This window comes from Brienomyrus brachyistius, chromosome 7 (assembly GCF_023856365.1).
Source record: "Brienomyrus brachyistius isolate T26 chromosome 7, BBRACH_0.4, whole genome shotgun sequence".
Lineage (NCBI taxonomy): Eukaryota > Metazoa > Chordata > Actinopteri > Osteoglossiformes > Mormyridae > Brienomyrus > Brienomyrus brachyistius.
The window spans coordinates 797,501-824,562 of NC_064539.1; the positions used below are offsets into that span (position 1 = coordinate 797,501).

Consider the following 27,062-nt stretch of genomic DNA (forward strand, 5'->3'; position numbering starts at 1 on the left):
TATTTGTTCTGGAGGAATGGATACAGTTAGACAAAGCCCAGATAGAGCTATTTAAGTCTAAAGAAATTCACCATAAGGATACAGCTGATACACTAAATGTCGACCATCAATAATTTCCACTAAAGGCATCAAATCAAAGGTCAGTATGAGAAGATCAAATACAGAAAAGTCCATTCTCTTTAGTTTAAAGCTTTTCACAGCAGGTGCCATTTCATTTACAGGGCTGTACCCTCAAACCATAGCAAACAAGAGCATTACCTTTAGTACCGCAGCTTGAATCAATAGGGAACAGTCCTTAATTGCTTTAAGACAGCCGTATGTTATATTTTATTTATGGAATTATTCTCTGCTGACTCAGTTACTGGACAGCGTATAGAACCAGAGTGTTTCCACAATAAATATCACATGGATACTTTATGCTGAGATTCTAAAATTCTTGAACGTGATGCAACATTACGAGGGATGTGTATCCATGGTAACATCGTCTTGCCTCCGAGCACCAACCTCAAAGCTGATATCTCCTCCATCCTCTGCTGTATCTCCCCACCTCCATTACTGGTAATAAAAGCCAGTCTCCCAAAAGCCATCGCATATTTTTCTTGGAAGCAAAACCAATCAGCATTGCCCACACCAAATGTAATTGGAATAATTAATTAGGCAATCTGAAGTCACTAATCATTTAGCTACATTAATGAAAATTACAAATAGAAATAAAACATTTTCTTTAGATTTTTTTGATTATTATTCATAAACACCGTTGCTTATAGTTCAGAGACAGCTTCCTTCAATGAACAAAAAATATGACGATTAACTAAAAACTGAAAATTACTGAAGAATATTAATAACGGTCCATCTCCCTGGTGCTACAGAACCCTACACATCAGCATTGCTCAATGTCACTTTCAATCAACATCTTCCCCCATGTCTGCTTCTTTAAACGGCCCCCGCATTCCACTGCGTTCCACCCCTCCCTTGACTTTAATCTCCCTTCATCCCTCCTTCCGTTTTAAGTTCCCGTGGCGCCAATCCGGCGCTGGTGCTCCATCCCACGCTCCCGGTGGCATCCCGCAGTGAAGGCCACAGCACCGAGCGGACTCCGACACTTACACGTTCTCCGAAGGGGAGCACAGAAATGCCAAGATGAAACCGCCTCCGTCACACTCTGTTATTACGCACTGCAGCATTCAAGGACAACTCACCCTGGTCCAAACCGGCTTCCTCTTCCCTCTCCTGTAGATTGGCGCCATCGTGAAAATCTTTGAAAAGCGACAAAAGAAAAAAAAAAATCGCGATTATATAACGGGCAAAGCCTTATAATCTAAAGTCCTGAATCGTACAGGGCAGGGTGTAAACAAAACCTGTGATATTTTAACGTAGCTAGCAACAAGTCTTGAAAGAATGTCGGTCAACCTGAGCCAGATCTCACGTGTGACGAAAACGAGACAGGAGGCCAGAGGTTTACGTTGTACCTGTGTGGTGTCCGTGGGCCTGCATCGCCATCATCATCTCAGGACTCACAGGGACGGGGATATTGGCCTCTTTGGGGATATTTCTGAACAGGTCATTTTCCTCATCATCTATGCAGTTCATGTAGGGGACAGCATGCTTGCTGTCCATGTAGTACATGATGTAAAAGTTACACATCTCGTCCTCCGAGGTGCCCCTGCAGACACACAGATCATACCATATGAATGAGTGTTGAGCACGGTAATTAAGGACCCAAAAGGCAAGGCAGACAGGTGTCCCTGGAAAGCCTGAACAGAAGGGGAAGAGGACGGTTATATAATTCATCCTTTATGGCTCCAAGCCTCATTGTGTGGTGCAGAAGGGTGGCAGCAAAAGGTTTCAGTTCTCAGGGCTTCGGTGCAGATCGGGGGTGGGAGGGGACGAAGATGCGTCAGCCTGGCCTGAGACTGTAATGTCACACAGCAGTCATTCCCCATGGCAACCAGGATGGCACGGAGCGCATGCACACACGCACACGCACACGCACACACACACACACACACACACACACACACACACACACACACACACACACACACACGGGTGGGTGGCCAGCTCAGAATGACACAAAGATTCCCCTAGAAACCCCCTGGAACTAGACTCTGCGCTCAATGGCACTTCTCGATTCATGTGCAGGAGGCTCACGTGGTGCGTGAGACAACCAGGGGGGCGGGGTAGGGTGTTTTAGAGACACAGGCACCCTCACCTAACAGTCACGCACCACGACGGCATGCTCCTTCAAATCTGACACCATGCAGGCGGAATAACCAGACGATTCGCAGACAGGCTATCAGTCATGCCTCGATTCACGCTAGAATGTCATCCACGCTTCTTCGAGAACATCGCGGTTGAATTCCCCACACGTCACAGACAGCACACAAACCTTGCTGTCCGTGGTGAATCCATGCGTTCACTACAGACCCGCTGTGTGTCAGGAATATGTGCATCCTGTTTTACATAAATTAACTCGGCCATTTCATTATGTGACAGGATGGACAATAATAAAATGGCACTAGAGGTTTTACACTTTTGCAAGTCTAATTTGCTGGATTAAAGAGGTGTGGGCCACACGCTTACAAACTGCCTTTACCGTCCTCCCTAAAGAGGAAAATACAGGACAGGTTTTTACATTGACTGTTTCCTTTCCCAATGACATATAATCAGAAAGACAGGGAACTCACCCGATGGTGGTGACAGTGGTCTTCCCTTCCCCCGTAAACACGCATCTGGCTGCCAGCGTGTCTCCATACAGGACCTCCACAGCATTGGCCGCCGGGTAAAAAGCCTGAAAGGGGGGAGAGCATCACTCGGAGACCAGCCAGACACCCAGAAGTGCGCGCACACACACTGCAAACTATTTTAGGTGAAGGACAAAAGAAAACAACAAGCTCCATCAAGCTCTATCAAAGCTACATGCAGAACAATTCATCCAGGTCCCAACCCAGTCCTAAGGGACCCCCAGACAGTCCACATATTTGCTCCCTCCCAGCTCACACCGGTACCAGGTACTCTGTGTTCCTTATTGGCTGGAAGGAAGCAAAAATGTGGACTGTCTGAGGGTGCCTGAGGACAGGATTGGGAAACACTGGTGCAAAGGTCCAGGATGAGCATTATTACATGGGCCTCACAGGAACACTGCAATGCCATCTTGCTCTCCTTCGAGACATTTACATGCGAGAGTGAAGCTTGGGGTCTTAGCGCAGGGTCAGCCATTTATCCAGCACCCCTGCAGCATTTTTCAAAAGGTTAAGGGCCTTGCTCAGTGGCCCAAGGGTGATATGACTATTCTACCGAGCATGGGATTGGAATTTGCAAACCCAACCTGCTAGGCCACAGGAGAATCACATCCCCTGCTCTGCATGTGTGCAGTACATGCTCTCCACATGTCATGGGGGATTCTTCCCACAGACATACTGTCAAGCTAATTAGCTTCTTTAATCGGCCAATAGTATATAACTGTGCATAAGCCCTGCAATGGACTGGCATCCCATCCCCGGTGTCCCCCTACCCTGCACTGTCTGGGATGCACTCCAGCTCCCTGGGAGATCAGGATTAACAGTTGGAAGATGGATGGAGCATCAGTATGCATTTAATGATCACCAGTGGATTAGAAAAAAAGAAAAAAAAACACACACAAAGCCCCATTCAGTGAACGATGTACTACAGCATATACTTCAAAAGCATGAGGAATCCTAATGACAGGCAACTTTGCGGTAATGAACTTCAGTCCCCGATGATAAAGCCAATTTTGAGTTAACGTGGGTGGAACGAGCACTGCAGCAATGTTCACAAGCACCAAAATGACACTCGGTCCTGTTTTATCTGCAGAGGTGGAAATTTCAGGTCCTTTCAGAGTACAAATCCAGACCAAGATTTTGCTTCAGCCAATCAGTTGAATACTCTGTGACTGTGCCTCTATTCTCAACTGGTTGGACCTGAAATCTCCACCTCTGTTTATCTGTATCCACTATCCACTCTATCATACATGGCTACACAGCACGTATCTCTCACATAGTCGACTAATTGCTTGGCAGCCAGTTTAAAAAACAAACATTCAATACACCTGGCCTGCTTCTGAAAAATTAAAAAGCAGGAGGAGCATACATTTATTCATAGGTAAGAATGAAAACACCAGAGCCAGTGACTTTTTTGTGCGGAATGAAAGATGACAGGCGAGTCATTAAAACCTGCTGAAAGGACCAAAGATGCGAGTGATGCGACCACCATTTAAACAAGGGGGTGACGGCCTTTCCACAGTGTGTGAAAAGCTGCTCTATCATACATGAGCAATGAAAGATTTAATTCAAGAACTCAACAATTAAACATCCATCCATCTTCAGATAATCAAATTTGGTTAGTCTGGTTTCCTCAAACCATCAGTTTTCTGCCTTGTCTGACAGTTAAAAAATGACGACCGAAAGTGTGCGGCCTGCATGCCTGTGTGTGTGTGTGCGCGTGTGAGAGAGAGAGAGAGAAAAAGAGAGAGAGAGAAATTTAGTAAGGGATCCCAAAATAGCCCCCGACACGACTGTGTCGTGGCACTTACAGGTGAAGATGACAGTGAACACCGCGATAACTGCTAAGCCACCCTGAGCCGTCGGATTCCCTGGAATGCTCCTATGTCACATGACCCTGGGATCATTAAGCCCCTGCTCGACTGACAGTGTGAGTGACACAGGGAAAAAGGGCCTGTTCATGTTGATAATCTGTCTAATGGCCTTACATGCTTAAGGCGTTACTTGGGGAGCGGGGGGAGGTGAGGCTGGGCAAAGCTCCTAGACTCTCCGTGCTCTGTGTCACACGGAGATTGCAGCCCCCCCATCTCCTGTTAATTTCACCCCTTGCCCTTTGATGGCGCTACATCCCTCTCCTGTCCCCTGACACCCATCTTATCACGCTTTCCAAATTTGGACTGGACAGACTCAGTTTGGACTGATTCAGTTCTTATAATACAGGGGACGCTGTGGGGCTCATCAGGTTAGGCCTCTGTGTCTGTGATTCGAAGGTCGCCGGTTCAAGTCTCATGCACAGCTGAGTAGCCAGTTCTCATGGACGCTTGAACAAGGCCCTAAACCCCTCCCACCCCAAAAAATGCTCCCGTGGCACTGGATGGACAATTAACCCTTCGTAGGACTCCAAGCTTTGCTCATAACTCTGTGTGTGTACAGGTGTTTAGATGCATATGTGAAAATTAACACATTATAAGGTACCTGTTCTCGTACTTGTTCAAATAATAAATAAAGCCTCACTGTTTTGTTTTTAACAGTTGCAGTGAGCAGTTGCAGTGAGCAATGTAAGCCTTCCCACTCCACAGATGTCGCTCACATGGCCTCTCTGCTGCTCACCTCTCACAAAACTAGCTGTCTGAATCAGGACTGGAAAAAGCTTTTTCTTTTAAATAAAATATTGAGATTCTCGGGCCTCTTGGATCTCCACCAGAACTTGTATCAACTCTGCCAGAAAGTTAACTCAAAGTTTGCCAAAAGTCAACAGGATTGCATGTTTTAATTTTCAGCAGAATTTGCACAAAAGAAGCATTTCTCAGAAGTAGCTTATTACCTGTGGCAGCTGCGGAGACTGTCGGCCAATCAGAGTCCACTTCCCATCGCGAACACGGTAGCCGCTGACTACTTTCCCTGTGACAAATGATCAGACAGCATCTTCTAGACTGGGCTGTCACGCTCAGGATATCGTTGCCTTTGATCCGAAAGACAACACCCACTAAGAAGGAAATAACTCGGCCACTCTCACCTAATCGATGCGTATGAGTCCTGAAGGCAAATGGGTACATGGGATAGGATCTGTAGGGGCAGGCGATGTCAGCATTCGTCACTGTGAACAAAGAAAAGGGACTGAACATTGCCCGAGGGGGTGGGTGGGTGGGTGGGCGGGGGGGGGGGGGGGGGTAGGGGTTGGGGGGAGCAGCGCTCAAAGTTCTCAAATCAATATTTTGATCAACTTTTGCACACAACAGATCATCGAAAGAAGCAGTTTCCCCAGCAAATGCAGGAAAACGATAAATCTCAACATGGAATCGGTCAGAGGTGTAGTAAGTAAGCAGTCTGGTTAAGCTCCGAATCGAAAAAGCGAGGGCCATCAAAGCTCACCCCACGAGGTCGAGACCAAACAAAAACCTTTTCATCCGCTTATTGTGATAATGCCTAAATGAGAAAATAGATTCCATTGCTGCATTATAGCTATGACCATTTAAAGGGTTTAGCTAAATCCCTGAGGAAAGCAGACACCTGACGCCGGGCCTGCAATATTACTTCACTGTAACTTAATTTAATAACCGTAATTGCTGGGACATTTTTATTTTTGTCCCCTACTTCTATCTGCGTGGAAATGTCTGTTTGTGTGTAATTACCCACTGAATGCCAAACAGGCTGAACTAATATGCCTGTTATACAGTAAAACAAAGGTAGTGTCACCACAGAATATATGTGGATTAGTAGAATGCACTCAATAACACAGAAATACAAGAGAAAACAAAACAGTGATGATATAGGCTCGTCACTGGCATTGACGTCACGGCCATTCCAGAGACACAAATGAAGGTGTAATGAAATTCAGCTCTTGAGCCTGAACTCCACGTCCAGACTGAACCCATCTGCATCATCTTCACTTCCGGCACTTTCTATTCTCCCTTGCGTCCCTCAGGACCTGAAGTAAGGTCTGGCCGCTCACCTTTTTTCCCTGGCGGGATCTTGGTGTTCGTAGACATCATGAGGTATACGCCAGCAATGAAGGGCTGCCTGCGGATGAAGAGGACAGGCAGTCGTCTGTGAGCGCGTGACAGAAAAGTTACATGGGCATGATGGCAGCTCCAAGGCCTGACAGCTTGTTCGATTCAGTGGAACAAACAAGGATGTCAACATGAGTGGTACCATCCCCAACGACGACGGCGATGAAGGCCAGCTTGCCCCAAGGTGGGTCCATCCTCCAAAAGCAAAGAGGGATTTAATCTGCTGTTTATTTATTTATGTGCTGTGCAGTGCAGTGCTGTCTTGTGCTGTGCACCAGTGAACTACTGCACTGCTGAATCGGCCATGTCATTAGGGAAAAATGCACGTCAATAACTGCAGGCCCATCGATAGCGACATGGCGGATGGATTAATCTCCATCCCCGACTACTTAGTGGAAGCTGTGTGTTTTAGTGATCGCGCTGATGAGTCATTAGAGAAAGGAAACGTCTGCCTCTTGCCCAAGGATGTATTTTGTTCTATATAACTTCCACATCACATAGCTTTCCATACAAAAGTTGTACAAACCAGCAACAAAAAGGAATCCTTGAAGCCATTAATGCATATTGACCCTGAGATCAACCATAAGAGAGATCAACCCCCCCCTGCCCCAGTGATGAATGCCTTTCTGGATCCTTTTCACACAGCTGATCTTTCATCACTCTGACCTTCAAGATGTCTATCTCTATCTTATCCTGAAAAATGCATTTGTTCCCAATGTGAATGTGAACTTTCTGCAACAAGTGTTTGTGACTCTCGGTATATTATATTTTTCTAGTAGGAACCTAGTCTCCTGGCATTTTGATTTGAACGTTTTACCTGTTCAGTTCTTGTAATGTTTTGCGGAGTACTGTAATTTACCCAATGCTAAATTGCACTTGGTCACTCATTAGAAGTTCAACAGAATTGTATTATGGGTAGTTGGCTCCTAAGATGCTTGTTATTCTCATGTCACTTTAGAGAAAAGCATTTACTAAAAAAAAAAGTAAAGTATAAGAAGGTCATCTCCATAGAATTTCCAGTTTTGTGTTGTATTATCACCATTAAAACTAGGATGACTTCTCCACCCACCAACTGAGCATAGCATACCGCTATTTAGCAGCTGCATTACTCACAAAAACCAAAGAGATTCCACCCACAGTGAAGTTAATCAAACAGCGATAAAACTCCCTAGAAGTTAAAAATGGATTGAAAATTGGCTATTTCCTGTGGGCCCACATCTGCTTAATGTTTAAATCAGAAAAATTAAATGGTAATGAATCATCACTCCATGCCATGCATAGATTTGGCACCTTTGTTTAAACACTGAAATGGGACGAAATATGCATCAAAATCGTTTGTGCATTTTGTGCTGGTCTACTGTTGCAGGTGGCACATGATTAAAACCTCACTGAGAATTTCACTGCTAGTCAGAATTTAAAACCCAATTAAATATAAGAGTGAGATAAGCAATACAGAGGTGATAACTCTTGATATACAAAGAGACTGCAAAACGCAAAAGACATCCATCACAAAAATAGAGTAATCTCTCGTTAACCTGCGATGCTGGAAAATCAGAATGAAGCAAGGGGCAAATACTATAAAATCATCTGTTTAGAGACAAACAAAACAGTAACTGATGATTTTTTTATTATGTTTTTTCCTTATCTATTCCCGACTCCCAACAGAAATGCTAAAAGGTTTAGGTGCACATAGCTAGCTGTTTATTGCATCAAACTGTACTCACTCTCCTTCCAATATATAATAGTCATTTATTTTCACTGAGCAGCTATATGTTTGCAAACAATACTAAGAGGAAATGGGCCATAATGTTTTAAGCAGTGCTGGTCAAAATTTCAGCCTAGGAGCATAGCTTTCAACATGTCCTCTTCTCAAAATGTCTAAAACAACAGACATTAGCATATCGAGGTCTTGCAGCCATACCCATGTTATCATTCTAAAGCATGTCTACGATTCTGATGTTGTGATTGCTATCACAATAAGGCTATTAAAGATGGCATCATTATATACCGCAGGAAATCACTCTATATTTGATATGTTGACGAGGAAAAGATGTAGGGCATCTTGGATTAATCATGTTCATGATCTATACCGCATCCATCCATTTTCTGAAACCGCTTAATCCCAACTGGGGTCGCGGGAGGGGGGGGGGGGGGGGGTGGGGGTGGAGAGACCGGAGCCTATCCCGGGAACAAAGGGTGCAGGTGGGAACTAACTCCGGGCAGTCGCCAACACACCACAGGGCGCACACAACCACAGGGTCAATTTAGACTCACCAATCAACCTATCCTGCACACTTTTGGACCATGGGAGGAAACTGGAGCCCCCAGCGAAAACCCACGCAAACAGAGAGAGAGCGTGCAAACTCCACACAGAAAGGACCTAGGACCGAACCCAGGAACTTCTTGCAGTGAGGTAGCAGAGCTAACCACTGTGCCACCGCGCCACCCATGATCTATACATATACTCATTAAAAAAGATGACAAAATCTACCTTTATGTTTGTGCAGGATTTAGTAATAGTACGCCTAACACTGTCCAGAATACACTGGGTCGTTTCCAGAAATGTCCTATTAAATAACGCAAGTAGTGGGCTGCAAAGTTTCTACCTGATTCCTAGGTTGTCATGTGTAGACAATCGATTCTATTTTCTATTCGCTTTAACTGACATTCTACACTCCACTGCGTTGTAACAAGTCAAAGAATCTCACTCAGTGATGTACCAGTGTGTTTGAATCTGCAGTGTTTTGGTCAGGAGGCCAACCAGCACGCCGAACACTACAGAGTATTGACTACAAATTCAAAATCACATCGTAACTGTTACTTCGGACCAGGAAGGCACAGGTTCCTCTCTGAAGGTAAAACAAATGTTGCTACTGGGCATAAAGGTCTTAATATCTTTCAAGGCCACATGGGAATTGTGTTTGTTTAACCCAATTAACCATTAATACAAAACATATAATGTCCCAAAACCTTTAGAGGCATATCGGCAACATTTTTCTTGAATATTTCACATTTCAGAAGACAAACATGAAAGGAAGCGAACATTTGCGAGATACTTACGGTTTGGAAGTCATTTTCAAGGTCACACCCGAGCAGTCTCTATGGCCGTCTGAAAGGATTGTTGCAGAGTTGCCCAAAATTAGACGATGTTTTCATTTATGTACAATGATCTAACCTTTGCAAAATACTCAAGATGTCAAAGATATTCTCTTGGGCAAAGAAAATCAATGAAAAAGCGAGTTTGTTATTTAGACTGCCAGTGACAGTCCCACGTACCCTTCAGAGTGAATTTGGGTAGGTGTGATAACCCAGATGTACAGATCTAAATCTTGCAGCAAAAAAATTCTTTGAAATAACCAAGCGCGCACAGGGAGGTGAAAAAATACCCCTTCCCCGGGTCTTCCCGACAGTAAGTGCATTTACTGGAAGGGCTATTACCCATAATTTATAAACGCGACACCAAAGATTGGCCAGTTAATCGAGTGCAGTGCTGTACACGGTATCAAGTATGATTTAAGAATTTAAATAAAGCAGGTTTTTTCATTAATTTTTTACTGCTGCACCCTTCAATGCGTTTGGCTCATTTCAGCTTAGTGCTGTTATTATTTTAGACATACTATAATAAACTTAATATGCATAAATCATTTACATACATCCTGGCCAAGGTCATGAGAGGCTTGGTGCCTATCCCAGGTAGCATAAGGCACAAGACTGGCATGTCAGTCCATCACAGAGCACATACACTCAATCACGTATGACACCAATTAGCCAACTGCAGTCTTTAAACTGCGGGAGGAAACCCGGCCAACACGTGAAGAACATGCAAACTCCACACACACAGAGCAGAGCGATGGCAGAACTCAAAACGCCAACGCTGGAGGCATGGGGCAGCAGTGATACCCACTGAGCCGACTTGCCATCCCAAACATTCATTATCCCCATCATATATCACATTTCTCATGCAGTTACCTGGTCATAAAGCATCCCACACCTGTACTCAGGCCGTCTCATAAATCGGTCTGATTCCACTTAATTAACAGGAGCTCAGCAGCAGGCAGACCTGGTATATTTTAGGGTTCCTGTACCCAGTGCCAGTGAATGCCCTTGTTGAACCCTAGATAAGATTTACCCCACAATTTCACTTGCTTTGAATTAACGCCAAAGGGTGCAGCTGGTATTCAAAGGAGTTGACACCCCCTCAAAAGACAGGACCCTAGGCAGCAGCCTGTGTCATCCAAAAGGGTTGACCGGCCTCACCTGCACTCCTCTTCACTTTCTCTCAAAATACAGGCCAACACCCCACCACCGCTTCTCGGGGCCACAGTTCAGCTGCCCTGCCGATGGCATGCTCAGCGGCCCCACGGGGGCACCCTCCGCATGTGCCGTGAATAACACTGGCTGGGCTGCTCCTTAAGTCAGTCACTGAAATGGAACGGCAGCTGAGGGATTTCGGCACCTGCTCCTGCGCATTTCTGTTCCCACGTATGGCCCATCGGCCCCTGTGCTAGGTGGGCTCAGAGCACCCACTACTAGACGAAGCAAGAACCTGCCTGCATACACTAGCAATTACTCAAATAAATCCAAATGAATCATATAAAGCTCCTTTATTACCAACAAAAAGGGCTCCAAAAGTCACAAACCTGCAAAGTTTCAGAAATAACAAGCCGTGCCTTTCATTTCTCTAATTTGTATTTCTATACAAATCATTACAGCCGGACAGTGGCAACGATTTCAAACTCATTAATGGTTTTGTTGTGTTAAAAGCTCACCTCTGAAAGCACTGACATCCCCATAGTGCATCTGCAGCACGAAGTGAGTAATTGTCGTGTCTCCTCCGACTTTAAAGCCGACGTCTACGGAAATGAGATTGGGGAGGACTTAATTAAAACGCCAAAGGGGGTCCTCCACTAGCAGCAGGACACGGCAGCACAATTCATAAGCAATGAAACATGAACGACACCCCCCCTCCCAGCTATTCTCCAAAGGCCCAAATCTAAGGGAAAAGCTACCTTTGGGCAACCTGGTGGGCGGGGCATTCCTTGCCCAGGCGTAGATGATCTTGGAGTCCTGAACGCAAGGCCCCAGCTCTGTCCCACAGTCCCTGATAGGGCAGAAAAAAAGAGGAAGTGTTGGGTACTGAGCTGTTCGCACTCATTTCCATACAAGAGAGACACTAACAATCACATCAAGATAATAAAGTGTGCCAGGCCTGGTAACAATAACCGATGCATTATAATAAACAGCACGGTCAGCAGAAAGCGCCTTCCCGCAGATCTAAATCATTCAGGGCGGCCAAAAAGCGGCGCGGCCCCCCAAAAACGATTTACCATCTTCCACGGCTCTTGGCTGATTCTAACACCATTCATCCTCCATGCAGGGACTCATTCCTCAGCACAACATGCAGCCTCGCCAAACTGAACAGGGGCTTCCTGACACCTCTGCGTTGAGGATTAATAATCAGTGCTTTCAATTTGTACCCCATGTATCCAGTAACACTCGGCACTTGAGAATAAATTAAAGCACAATAAACCGCGAGCCTGAGTAAACAACACACAAAAACTGCAACACAAAATTCTGGTGTTCTTTTTGATATCCATTCTTGTTATTTACAGGACCCTCCTGAATGGTAGCCACATGACCTGGCCTACTTTCACATCTCCTTTCAATTAATTCTTCTATGATTTCAACGCTATTAGACTTGAATTAAAATTTTAAAACTTCTGAGTAGCCTTCAAGCACATTTTTATGTTGGGTCAGATACACAGAGAATTAGGCCTGGCATTGTTGACATGACAGCATGCTGAATGGCTACAGTGTCCTTAAAAATCAATGGGACAGAAACCAAACAGCAAACCGCAGATTAATGTTTTAATAACAAATGTGACAGACGGCAGCTGTGTTTAAATGGTATGGAATCCTAAGGATTTCCCTGATTACAAGTAAGACTTAATCATCATGTGTATGTGCATGAGTGCAGTGTGTGCATTTCTTTGGTGGAGCACAATTAGCTAAAGTGCTAACACTAGACCTATTTTATGAATATGAAATGCCTCTGTGATACCTGATCTTCACACTAAAATGGAGCAGGAAAGTGGTAACAGTCCCTTAAAGAATGAAGCACACCCAGGGCTCAAACAATGTGACTACTCAAACCGTCTTTGTCTACTTCATCACAAAGCCCGAGGAGAAGAATGTGGAGGGGGGGAAAAAAAGATCCCAGGGGTCAGCTTTGTGAATCCCCGTTGTCTAGGTGGCAGCAGTTGCTATAGTAACAGGCAAGTTTATTACTGAACCTATGATGGAAGCTCTTTCTGGGCTTGACAGAAAACAGTCATCCAGTGAATTAGCCAGTTTAATAACACAAATGATGGCCACAGTGCTCCTCGGTACAAAAAACGCACCAATTAAATTGCTAAACCTGACTTCAAAGAAACACTGCTCAACTGAAATTGAATTTTCATTTGATTAATTATTTGAATATGTTTCAGAATATGCTTAAGACAGAAGTATGAAATCCTACGTGTTGGAAGAATGCAATTCATATCATTTCCTGAAATAATGCTGTACGTTTGGTAAAAAAAAAAAAACCTAGTTTAGATAAAAAAAAAAGATTGATTATTTAAAGAAAGGTGTTTAAAGTACGTGGGTCAAAACATACAGAATGGAATTGAGTTCATGCATACAAGTAGATTAGCATATATGAAATCAACAATGATACATTGCAGGACGGGAGATAGGTGCTCCACTTGTTGACCTACCAGTACGAATCGGTTGACGAGGGGGTGCTGCAGCCGTACAGGAGCATGTGGTGTGTGATGTCCATGCTGGCGTGAGGCACAAAGTCCACTAGAGAGATCGGGGGTGGCGGGGGGGGTGGTACAGACAGCTTATTCAAACCAGCTCTGCTCACTGATACATGAAGATAACGTGCAGGAAGCTAGATAAATATTTGACATCATCTCACAAAGGACGCACTCATTCAACATTTTTTCCATAAGGGTGCAACGCAGATCCCCCAGAGCCGCAGTGATGCAGGTTTTAGAGAATACATTTTAATTAAAACCCAATTCACTATCCAAATGATGACTTCAGTGAAGCAATTAGCAACTAAGCCAGAGTGACAGCGCACAGAGCCCACAGTAAGCAAGGAGCCAGGTCGACCACGATGAAATCCCCCACGACCCACAACAGCAAAGGAGCTGGGCTCGTACACAAGCCAAAGCACACCGATTTGTCCGACCATGAAAATGGGCACCGCAGGTTTTCAGCGCATCTCTGAATCCGGTAAGGGGTGCCGTCGACACAGAGTCGATGGCATTTCCATATCAAAGTGATCGGCACCTACAGGGCCATGTGCTCGTTCCCAGAATATCTAATGGGAAAAATGAATAATGCAGGTGGCTTCCTGAGTCTGGCACAGACGGGGGCGGGGGGCTCCATATGGATCACCAAACTGGCTACGATGTGTACATGGGGGGGAGGGGGGCTGCACCATTTCCGCTCCCATGTGCCCTTGCGAATGCAGCTCATCCACACTGGACCAGGCCTGGAAAACGTTTTGCTCAAGAAAAGCGCACTCACCAGAGATCCTCCTGCGCATAATAAGGCATTAATTATAGCAAGGCAGAGCTTGTGTATCAGAGTCAAACACAAGAGTCGTTAGGGCATGAGACACTCCAGTGAGAGGACCCCGTGGTCCTGAGGCAGCTCAGTTCCGTCCTTCAGGCAACATCAATAATCCGTTCCATCCACACAGCGGATGTGACTCTCCTTTAACCGAATGAGTCAGTGCAGTAACATCTATAATCCTGCGGTGTGATCAAAAGACCTTCGCAGCTCAATTACGGAGCGATTTAGCCCATCGCTAGCTATTGTCATGTTTTTCTGAGCAGCGGCAAATTAGGGGCCCCTGTTGCAGGTGACAAGCAAAAAGTTACGTGCTCAAAGCCCATGAGAAAAGCCTTTCCATGCCACAGAGATGAAACAGGTAGTGTTTATTCAGCTAAAGGTACGTAAACAATACATGCTTGTATGTACACGCTTCGCCTCGTTATGTAAAGACTGCGAGGGGACTTTGAATAATTAATTAAAGCTGAAAACAAATCAAACACCTACGTCGGCTTAACCGAAATCATCCCCAGAGTAAGTAATTTACAGAACTGATCAAAATGTGCCTTTAGCCCAGGAATTACTGTACCTTTCAATGTGCTATTTACCATATCCCCAATGCGCTCACAAAATAATTACCTTGGACATGTAAAACATTCCTGGATTTTATTTTTTTTTAAGACCTACTTAGACTGCTAAAATTATCCTGAATATATCGTTGTTATCACTGATACTAATGATAACACTGATAAGGTTAATGATACACCTCGTTAATAAAACTCCGAGCGATAAATATCATCCATCTCTGCTCAAAATCTCCGAAGGCCAGGGGGCGACTCTGGCAGAGCAGGTGCGGCCCTGCTGGCCGTGACGCCAGCGGGCAGGAGCGTTTTCAGCCACGCAGAAGACAGCCAGACGGCTGCAGCGGCTGCCGGTGCTGGATGGCATCCCCGCAGCGGATGTCAGGGAGCCGGGTGTGACAGATGGCGCCCACTCCGATGAACAAATGCGAGAACACGCAGGCTCCCCGGTGCACACTTCCACACAGGCACGCTAGTGGAACGCTGAACACGGATATGAATAAACAGTAATAAAAAACAAATAAAGAATTCTACATCGACTACATCATGCGAGCAAGAAATGGCAGCAGGACATTCATCCATCCATGCGAGCAGTCATCCATTTTCCTACCACTTACAGAGTCACAGAGTAGTTAAATGAAAATATACATTTTTAAAAACTCTTTCAAAAAAAGTACTTATTTTCTCTGAAACAAATTGCCTTTTGCTGTGGGCCAGAGACGATTGTTTGCTTTTCTATTTAGCTATTTCAGTAGGCTAATAAGACTGGGGGAATCTCTGTACAGAGTGCCATATGTGTATTTGTGCTGATTGCTAACTAATACACCGGTGCTGTTTAACCATGTTGGCTGTGTTTGCTGGGTGGATTACAAGGCTATGTGCTGCACTATGCTTTCTAATCCGAACAATGACAAGCAGAGAAGGCAACAGAAATATTCCTCTTATCTTTGGGGATTCGCATATTTTTATTAGCTATTCCGCGCTGCCGTGTCGCACAAGCTTTGATGCAGTAGCAGCACTGTTTCCTCTTTAAACATTCGCAAATAAACACCTGTGAGGAATTTATTTTAATACATCTCATTGAAGGAACTAGTTTCAGGGTGCTGTTTTACTAGACGCTTACATGGAATGGGATCTCGCCTCATCTCACAACCTGAAATGACATCTGACAATTCTCTCCTTCAAGTGATGGGTGGCGGCTTGGACAAAGACTTTCAGAAAAGGAAGAAGAACCAATTTTTGTGCCCATGTTGAACTAAAGATCGCCGACTAATTTTTTTCCCCATTAGTTAAAGTCTATCCATAGCTACAAAAATGAAGATCTTGGCCAGAATCGTTGTATGATGCACATAGTTGTCTTCAGATGATGCAAATCCAAATCCAAATGGACACTGACACCAAGAAATAGTTTGGCATTTCAGAATCGCAAGGCATTCTTGGAACGTTTTATCAATGGCCATCACTTCAGCTCCAAAGTGTATAGACACTGGCAGGCTCACTGAAGCCGTATGCTAGGAATAATAATTGCTGATAGGCTCTATCGAGCCTTATGCTGAGGCTTACAGACATCGACAGGCCTCAAGCTACCCTACTGAACAGCTCACACACTCATCCCCACATTGACAAACAAACATTATGGTTATCGCAGCTACTCACCTATGTAGGACTCCCTCTCTCTGGGCACCTGAACGGCCACGCACAAGTAGGCCTCAGACTGTGAAAACACAAACGCACTATAAACTCTCATGCTCATATTTCACAGGGACAGTTAACAGTAAGAGGGCATGTGAGTTTATCTTTTCAACCTCTCCACTGAGCATAGGCGAGGCACTCCAGGAGGCCACTGACCTAGAGTGTTACATTTACTTTCTTTTCTTTTACTGCCGTGTTCGTTCCACATTTGTAGCTACCTATGGGCTGTCATGAGTCAGTTACAGTATATACTGCTTCCGTAAGGACAACACAAAGGCTCCTTAACGAGCTTGTCTGCACGAGCTTGTCTGGCTTCTCAACCGCTCTTGTCATTACAAAACCCAGAGGGACAAGTTATGAGGCAAAATTGCACAATAATGAAGGTCTTTTTTTATGGGGAAACACTGACAAATATGACTGCATTAATGTCATGAAGGATTCACTGTAAGCTTTGTCTGGTCAGGGATCTCCTTCTTACAATGATGTTCCTTGACAAACTCTGACGAAACACACAGTGTAGGTCTGGTGTGTAAATTCGCAGATTTGACATTCACCACAATGTGTCTGGATCCGTCTTCAAAACAAGGAGTGAACTCCTATTTTGGCAGCCATAATGGAGTACACTTCTAAGAAACATGACAAGAAATCATTTAGCAATGGCTGAGGGCTTTCAGTTGCCATGCAGTGGTTATGAATATGATAAATCTGACTGGTCTAAATTTGCCATTACAATCATGACATCCAACTGGGGAACTATAGTTAGATATCTATTAAGTAACAGCGGCATTAGGTTGCAAGCCCTTGCCAGTTCATTGTTAACAAATGAAATGCAATGTAGACAGACATTTTAAAGTTAATAATATGAAGTATCCAATATCATCATCAACATTACTGGTACTACAACGACATCGTAAAATATTTTAGAAGATTTACTTGCAATCCTTAAATTTAATAAAATTGTATCAAATTTATCAAACCATTACCAAGTTCTTAAAATACCAAAACTGAATAATGTAACAAGTACAAACTGATCATTGGCAAGATGATCTGAATTTTAAATATCAAATTTTTATAATTATTTTCGTCCATTATAGTGTCTCGGATGAGTGCTGAAGATGAAGACTGGGCACCATTTTGTGCCCATTGCTCAGGGGTCTCGCAGTGACCAGACAACCATCACCACACCATCATACCTCCAATAGTCAAGCAACATTTCTTCAACATACAACCCTATACTTAATTTACCTGCATACGAAGAATTAATAAAAACAATCCTATTAGAGATTTGGGAAAAATTACACAAATTGTTGACAAATAGTCCATTCTTCTTGGGTATATCAAAAGCTTAAAAATTACACCACATCCAAATGAGTCAACGGACCGGTGAGAAGAAAACATTAATTATGGCATAGGGCTGAGGTGAAGGGTATTTCACATCCTAGGCTTCAACAACACAGTATTACTTAAGATATTGGGTTAATCTCAAATCTTGTATTTTGGTGATGTTATGACTGTGTACTCCTTTTAGTAAAGTTATCAGTGAAGGATTGCGATGAATCATTGGCAGATGACTCATAGACCTGCATGGAGAATAACAACAACTCGCCCTTCCTGAACTGCTCCTAACAACTTTCATAAACCGTGACCATCACAGATTCACAGGCTGGATCTTAATTTATGTAACATGTCCAGGCCCTCTTATCTCTCTCCGCTCCTTTTAGGGTGGCCAGCTACTGTTCTCTGGCAGCAGAAAATCCTCTTTGGAGATCTATACTTGCTGAGCCATAGAAACAATTAGGTCTATCGGTAACAATGAGTCATGCCCTTCCTAATGATCGAATTATAAAACAATCAATCTGTACTGACACAGTGAGATGGACATGGACATCCTCGTCCTAACAGATGCTGCCAGGAAACAATGCAACGCACGACGACATGACGATTCCTGTAAGACTCTCCTTATACTGCCCAACATGATTTCAGAAACTACAGTGAGAGCTTAAAACAGTAAATGCCTCCTTGTGAATAAAATGACATTTGCATGTTCTGGGAAGTTTAATATATGCAACAGGAATGTGTAAAAAGAGCATTGAATTAATTAGCTACCTAATGCTGCACGCATTTACGTTGCATGTTTTCCTAAGTCATTTCCCATGTTTCCGTATCCTGCATTAATTAAGACAGCGTATTTAAATAAAGGTTAAATGTGCGAGTTAGACATCCGTCCGCCCACCTGCCCACCCTCCGCTGCTGGATCGGTTTCGGAGGGACTCACCACAGCTGGAATGACACCGGGCATGCGGATATCCATTGAGTAATTGTAGGCATTGGGCTGTATGACGGGCTGCCAGGTCCTGGGGCAGTCATTAACACTAGCCCTCTCATTTTCCTGATACCTGCACGACGTATGGAGCAAGATGAGAAGCTGACAATATCAGCCAATGCTCGACCCCAAGCTTACAGTGCATCTCGATATTTTACGTATTTAAGTAAAGCAAACTGACAAAAAAAATTACAAAACAATGTTTAGCCATTATCATTAAAACAACATTTATTTTAAACTTCCATAAAATCTGAATAGATAAAAGTCTCAGCGCTAAAAACTGCATACTTAATTTCAACATCAAGAATTTTTCATATTCATACACACACAGAGAATAAAAAAAAATATGGAATAGAATGTAGGACAGACATAGCCTGAACCGTTTCTACATCTTTGAATAAGGTAAAAACAAAATTAAAAAACAAGGCCAGCTTTAATTATTAAATGTATTTATAAACAATATTAAATAGTTCAACATAAATTTAATTGCAGTTTTCAATCAATTACATCCATTAGTTTTAACCTCATAGAAACTTTATTCAAAAAGTAGCTCTTGAACCAAATCCTGACAAAACAGGAGAGGATCCAAAGGGGCAAAAACCTTCAAAAGCTCCTGTATGCATTTCACACTAACAAAACCTGCCATCTGCGTGGCACTTCATTAGCATTTAAAAACGACGTGTGGCGTCCTACCTTTTAATCCGGTAAAGTGGATTTCTGACAGCCAGGCTGCGGCTCTGACAGACGAGAGCGAGAATAACCGCGTAGCAAATGAGGACTCCCATACCGCCCGTGCTGCTGCTCGCCGAATTAGTGAGGAAGAAGGGGCCGCTGTGCACCTGAAGATGAGACGATCCAAGCAGCGGAAAGCGGCATTAATACAGCGCTGCGCCTTCAAAGGCTGCCGATCCGCTCTGCGCTCTCAGCCCGCCTCCAGTCCATCTACGGAGAGCGCGAGGCTGCCGAGTGATTGTTTGCTCGTTCGGTCCGAGGGAAAGGAAGAAAAAAAAAACAAACTCCCCCTCTTCTTTCCTCCTACCCCCCTCCACTCCCGTCACAAGTGCCCGCACGCGCCGACTTCTGCCCGCTCGCAGACGTCCGGCGACAGCTGTGGAAATTCTGCGTGACGGTCCGGTCGCTAAACGCTGCCCAGGACCACTGCCACCGTAGAGAGCGCGAGGAGGCGGCGGATCTTGGAAATTAATAAGCAGAAATCTGTGGGTTATCACTCCCTCGGCGTATCGCATTCACATCACCGCTCTTCATCCAGAACCTAGGGGGAAAAACAGAAAGAAGCGGACATCCTAAGATCAGAGCTCCGGCTTCAGTTTCCCCTCAGCAAATGCAAACTGAGATTTTATTACATTCCTGTTATAACAGTTGACAAGCCATCCCACAACTGAACGCCAGTCCCGTCCGTGCAATAAACGTCCAATGATTTCACCCCCCCCCCCCCCCATTCCTGGTTTTCTTTCATTAAAAATGTATAAATACAGTCTGCAGTGCAGCAAAACACATGGCAGCCATAATATTGAAATGAGAAGCTTGTTGGTGACACATGAAAGGAATGGTGGTGGTGGTGGTGGTGGTGGTGGGGGGGGGGGGGTTAAAAATAAATAATACAAGGCCTCAGATGATAGCAGTAATCCAATAAGAGCCTTTCACAGTAAAGAGGATTCCCCACACGCATCCAGAAAACATGACCGAATGGGAAAAATAATAATAATATTAATAGTAAAAGCAATAATACAGACACTCGTTCTGCTGCAACGATCTTGGCTTGTTTAAGTTAAAAGCCAGGGAAGACATCGCCGTCCTACGTGAGCAAAACCACCAGGCGCAATAATAACCTTATCTCCTAAACAAATTAATACTGAGAAAATGTCACTCTTACAGTAATGCTATACGTTCGTGTTGTGTTCGTACGAAATACAACCAACACAGCGTACCGGCTGATTACCAAATAGCCTAAAGGCATTCTCTCAAAAAACATTTTTATTTTTATTTTTTTATTTCTGAGATATGACTATGATGTTACATCATTACTGTTGAAAGATAATAACGTTGGAAATAGAGATGCAATATTTCATTACAGGAACAAATTCAATGGCATAAACGACTTATAAAAAAGAAACTAGGGCCACAGTCATATATATTTTTCACATCTGTCAAACTTCTTTGCCTGGATTTACTAGGTCATTCGTCTTTTGAGTTCCATCGGGTCTATTTCTGTTAGAAGTTACTCTGCTTCCTCACAAGGGCATCAATATAACATATTGATCAATAGAGAGGCACTGAATCCCTGTAAATCACCTGCGGCTTTTTTCAGTGACCAGCGGCATCCCACATCTGTAAACATCAACACATTATGGTATAAGGTTTCTAACTGTAACAGCTAGTCATCTGAAACCAGGAAATACCTCAGAATAATATTCTTCTTGCACGACAATGCACAAAACAATAAAAACCTAAACTAAAACATAATCTAAGTTTGGAAACACTTAGCATCTTCCATTCGAATTCAGCATGGATTCGATTATTTCCCTGTCATGCTCTCTGCAACAAAGTTCACAGCCTCTGCATCCCTGTTTCAGGCCAAAGAGCGTCACAGCCGTAGTGCTGAACGAGCATGAAAATGGTGCTGTTTAATGTACTTGAACTTTCACCTTAGATGTTTCCCTTCAGCACTCACAGCTATGACAGAAAATTTGAGTAAAAGCCATTTAACAGACTGCACAGCCAAAATATTCGTAGACACACATATGGACAAACACAACTTCATGTAAATAAAATGCACTAATAATATACAAACGTACTACTAGCAGATTTTTCTTAATATGCTATTGAGTTCTATAGAAAATAGTAGATATAAACTCCATAGAAATTTCTTCTATATGAAAAATACTAAATACTATTGTTGGAAAACATGGCAAATGAAAATAAAGACAGTTGACACCAATAATTAAGAAAAACTAGCAGTCACTGGCAGGTAGTCAGCAGAGGTCAACTTAAAAAGACCTCGAAAGAAAAACTGCAGGAACAGATGCTTGGGAAAATTTTGACAGGCATTCAGCACATTGCTTCCAACCACCCCCCATTTGCAAATTTCAAACAAGACGTCAACATCTTTTTTTGTTATTTTTGCTACCTCCTGCAGGCTGTGTACAGTGGTGTGTCACTAGGGGTCCAAGTAAAAAAAAAAAAATAGAATTTGCAGGGAGCATATTGGAGTATCAGAGGTGGTGACGCTGCGGGCCGGGAAGCAAGCGAGACACGGGGGCAGCATAACCACTAAAACAAAACTCTGCGCCAAGTGGGGAGGCTTGACTGGTCAAAGCATCGAGCACCAGCAGCTTGTCATGTAACTGCGATGCAACAGGGAAATATATACATACATATATATACACACACAGCTATCACTACATGTGAGCAGGATGCAGCTAGAAATATGACAGGAATTCAGGCTTGACCCTCCCACCTGCCCACACACACACAAACACACGAACGCGCACGCACACACGCACTCACGCACACACCCCCCTCTTCCTGCTCCCAATGACGTGTCCTCAAAGACATCCTCTTGACAACCGGGCACTGGCAGCGTCACAGCAGAGGTCCCGGGGGGGGGGGGGGGGGGGGTCGCACGCAGATGACTCACGCTCAGAACTGCAGCGGCCCCAGTGTCTAAATATATAGTCTCTCATTTTTTTTATAATAAGTGAAGCAATCCAAGTGAAAGCCAACAGCGGCAGTAATTACAAGACGGTGCGTTTGTTGACATCTTCCAGGGGAATTTGCAAGAAGCAAAATGGGCCATCGGAGTCCGAAAGCTGGCATACAACAGCTCCTTTTTTCAAGCCCCCCCCCCGCCCCCCTCCCCCAAACAAACAAGCTGCAGTATGGAGAAAACGATCTTTGTTGTAGCTGCAATGTTAATCAATAATTTCAGCTGTTCTTTGCTCTAGCAACATTTCAAAATATACCCACATGGGGGCTCATACCAGGAAAAAATAAATAAAAAATATTGACCTAAGCTGAAAAGCCGAGTAGATAAATATTCAAAATAATTTCCGAATCCTCTATTTTACCTTTTAGTAGATTCCAATAGTATATCAGATGACAGTGCCTAGCTCCGACGTCATTCCCCCTTACCAAGGAGGCTGGATACACTCCTTGCCAAGTAAATGTCTCTCTTTACATACTACAGGTCCCAGAGTGCTACACTAAGGAACCAGCTTCAGGAGAAACACTGCCACAGGACCATATTCAGCTTCAGATGCAAATAACCAGCTCCAGACAGGTTCAATCCTTCAGCTTAAATCACCACATTAATTAATAAACAGAGAGAATTACTTTTAAATTTTGAAACCTAGGCAAAATAAAAGAACATAAACATGATATTACATAGTATGTTTCTTCGTAAAATGTACCCATGAGCAATTTACTTTCAAATGTAAATGCTAATTCTATGCCAGCAAACAGTAACAAAAACAACCTCTATGACGGTCATGCCAGACCTAATAAATGGACTAAACCCCCCTTCGAGCAAAACAGATTTAAAAAATTAAGCCTCTTAATACTAATATTCACTGTCCAGTTTATAACATGCCATTTTGTAAAGCTATGTTTGGGTTTTTAATGTGATTTAATCCAGAATTCCTTGTAACAATCTTACAACATTTTAATTTGAAAAATCCCCCAAATCATTCAGCTGCACCCAAGTAAAATACATTTTGGTGGGAATTTAATTGGAAATGCGATGCTACATGCATTACATGGTATAAGGAGAGCTCAAACATGAACAGCCGAAGCACCACACTGCACAAAGGCCCAACTAAAACACCAGCATTAAAATTATAGATTTCTGCAGGTCTTAATGCCAAAACTCCGGCCAGCCTCTGAAGCCCCCGGCCGTCCCACAGTTCCGCAGCTGCATATAAACTGCATCTTACCTGCTATGTGGTCTGATTTTCTTTCACTCTCATGCCAAATATAGACACAATGGGGAAGCACTATTTTAAATGACCCCAAAAGTTTGGGAGGAAGACAAAACGAGCTTCCATTAGTGCCATTAGAAAGTGTCTGTGATTTTTGTCTCAGGGATGGCTGCACTGCTAAAGCTCATGGAGTGTTTTTGCTGTGTCAGAGAGATAGAAGTAGGGTAAGTTAAAACAGAAAGCCGGCCAGGCAGTCCAGAAGAAGCCCAGGCGTAGTTAACTGCAAAACATACAACAATGCTGGAGAAAAACAAATAAGTTACACATTTTAAAAAACCATCTATGAGGTGACAGTTTAGCGCATACCATAACCTGTCAATCTCAAGATATAAGCAAAATATTTATGAGTGGGAAAATAACAAGGAGGATAGAGGTAGGTAAGGCCCTCATTTTTATTATAGATTTTGATGGAATTTGGGGAGTCAATAATCAAAATGGTACAGCTCCTTGCATATCTGTATATCCACAGATATATTGTATAGAATCATTTATTCCAAAAGTGTAGCATTAAAATGCTTTTGTTTCCTGCTGAAGGGTTCCTGGTCGAGATTATACCAAAAAATTCAGTAAAACAGAAGCACCATACAACCCAGTTACATCTGTGAACTTGGATCATCACAACAGATTAGAAAAGGTATCAAAATCTCAAAGTTGAGGATTGTGGATGAAAACAGGAGACAGAGGATATCCGTGAGTGTAACAAAATTCTTTTGGGGATGTATTGATGCTCCAACCATGACCTGAACAGCAAGTTATTACAAATAAAATTACACCCATAAACCAACCACAACAAAGCGAAGGAAATTTACCCATGTGTACAGAAATCATCTTCAGAACTGAAAAGTAAAAAAAAAAAAAAAAAAAAAAAAAAAACATATGATGGAAATTACCAGTAAATAAAACCTTATTTCAAGCAGATTGGGGGGGATGGAGAATTTACATCAGAATGGAAACATACTGTATAAATAGGAACACAGCATTAAATATGTCATTGTGCATATATATATATGTGTGTGTGTGTGTGTGTGTGTGTGTGTGTGTGTGTGTGTGTGTGTATAAAAAGCAAGATAAGTAAGATTAACAAAACAATATCCAGCTATCTACGGGCTTCATTAAACTTCTTAGCCAAAACTGGCACAACAGGAAGAATCATCTGACAGCAAAATGACCTTACGGAATGGAGGACACGTCCAAATGACAATTAGAGAAAAGGCAGAACTGGGGCCAAACAAAGTAAGACCAATCTGTCACCCAGCACAAAGGGCTGCCCGGGGAGAACTGCCCTGCTTTTAAACGCTTTGAGGGGAACCAAACGCGGTGATCTGCCTTTATTTGTTCACACTGCTTTTAAGTCACATGAAACAGCCTATGGACCTTCAAGGAATCTGCAATTATAATATTAAATAAACAACTTTGTATATATCGGAGAGGTAACATTAAGGAATATTAAGGAGCAATGTAAAACGAAATGGACATTAAAGCCAAAGATCTGAATGATATAAAATTTGTGACTACATATATATTAAAATTAGAAAAGCTGAACTTGCACAGTTGGCAGTACACTTCCTATGAATATATAATTTGTAGGTCAAAGTCAAACCGATTCTACGATCTGAAGCCCCAAGACCACCGAAAGCCGTAAGTGCAAATGAATCGTTATATGGGTAGCTTTAATAATTAATTTTACAGAAAATTCACAATTTTATTATCTGTACAATAGGTTACACATGATCTAAAGAATGTATTTAAATATTCTGGTAATATATTGCCTCCAATTAAATGAAACAGGTAAGCAGATTTTACTATCAATAAAATTGAATACATATTTCTGTTTAGTAGTTTACTTTTAATTTCTTTACTAAGGTACATTTCCAAGGTTTCTGAAAAATATATATTAATCACGGCCACTGCCGCTAGTTGTGTCATTGCTCAATATTTAGCTACAGTACATGGCAGCAACTCTGAACCTTAATTTCAAAAAGGTTTTTCCCTTTTTTTGCAATTAAGCTATTCTAGTTAGTAAGACTAAAACATGACAAAATGCCTGGCAGCTCAAATTTCAGCAAAGGTTTGCTATTGTACCCTTAAAGGAAAAAAACAAACTTTAAACTGGAATTTTACTTCTGAAAAAACATCTGACATCTAACAGAAGGCCAAATGACAAAAAATGGTGCACTATAAAATTCACCTTGGATGCAGTACCGATGTTACAATGTGCACGTATTACACAGTGGGTTAGACAAAACTGCCTGTGACGGTAATGGAAATTTCAATTTGTGGCCAGAGAGAAGAGGGCTGGCTGGGCAGTTTGTCCAGAGAGGCAACTAGTATACCCAGCTGGAGCAGCCCGCAAGCCATCTGCCTGGCCAGGTCCATGCTCCCTTTGTCCACAGCACCCGCCAGTGGGAGGGGGGGCTGCGTCACGTCACTGCCTGCTCTGATTGCGTTTGCTTTCCCTCCAGCTCGCTGCAGTACCCTCACTCACAGGCCCACAACAGGGTACATATACTACAAAGCACTTTCCACCCCATGTGTTCAAACCAAAATTTAAAAAATCATATGGTAATGTCTTTGACGACATTTATTTAGCATAACAGTTCAAAAACAAAATTTATACATGTTTAATGACAACTTATATAATGGCTATTTTTACCAGTACTATTAATTTGAAATTAAATCTGCAAGAACTATTATCAAGTATGTTAATATTTTACTTTTTTAGACTTTTTTCCTTCATGTACTATAACACCTACACCTTGCAACTAATAAAACTCACAGGTACTTTAAAATAATTCTGATTATATACACTTCCACACATTCAAAGCGGAAACACATAGCCTGAATATGCAAGATAAAACAAAAAACCTACCTTGCCTCCCATTCTGATGATGTACTACCAGTGATATGGAGGGGGCAGCAGAGGGCACATGCCTGCAAACACATCCATGTGCCCAAGACGACTTACTATAATGAAAGGATGAGGAATGGCAGCCATTTTCTGAGATCTACAAGCAGATGGTTCCCGTATTTACACGGGCAGAACCAGGGCGCCTTTCGGGCATACACCCCCAGAAAAGCACGCAAAGCCACAGAAACATGGCAACGACTTC

At 43.1% G+C, this 27,062-nt stretch overlaps 1 protein-coding gene across 5 annotated transcripts in view; it reads right to left on the reverse strand.

Annotated features, from left to right (window-relative positions):
* The window catches only part of pam (peptidylglycine alpha-amidating monooxygenase), a 56,199-nt gene that overhangs the window by 23,360 nt on the left and 5,777 nt on the right, over nucleotides 1–27,062 (reverse strand). For all 5 annotated transcript variants that reach the window (XM_049019374.1, XM_049019371.1, XM_049019372.1 and 2 more), the window contains 13 exons: nucleotides 19,649–20,228; nucleotides 18,908–19,028; nucleotides 16,597–16,654; nucleotides 13,510–13,597; nucleotides 11,761–11,852; nucleotides 11,521–11,604; nucleotides 9,812–9,860; nucleotides 6,694–6,761; nucleotides 5,758–5,838; nucleotides 5,566–5,642; nucleotides 2,688–2,791; nucleotides 1,470–1,663; nucleotides 1,200–1,256 (listed from right to left, as the gene is read on the reverse strand). In XM_049019374.1, coding sequence (XP_048875331.1) covers nucleotides 1,200–1,256; nucleotides 1,470–1,663; nucleotides 2,688–2,791; nucleotides 5,566–5,642; nucleotides 5,758–5,838; nucleotides 6,694–6,761; nucleotides 9,812–9,860; nucleotides 11,521–11,604; nucleotides 11,761–11,852; nucleotides 13,510–13,597; nucleotides 16,597–16,654; nucleotides 18,908–19,028; nucleotides 19,649–19,740 — 1,165 coding nt within the window. In that variant the 5' untranslated portion in view covers nucleotides 19,741–20,228. The remainder of the gene's footprint in view (nucleotides 1–1,199; nucleotides 1,257–1,469; nucleotides 1,664–2,687; nucleotides 2,792–5,565; nucleotides 5,643–5,757; nucleotides 5,839–6,693; nucleotides 6,762–9,811; nucleotides 9,861–11,520; nucleotides 11,605–11,760; nucleotides 11,853–13,509; nucleotides 13,598–16,596; nucleotides 16,655–18,907; nucleotides 19,029–19,648; nucleotides 20,229–27,062) is intronic.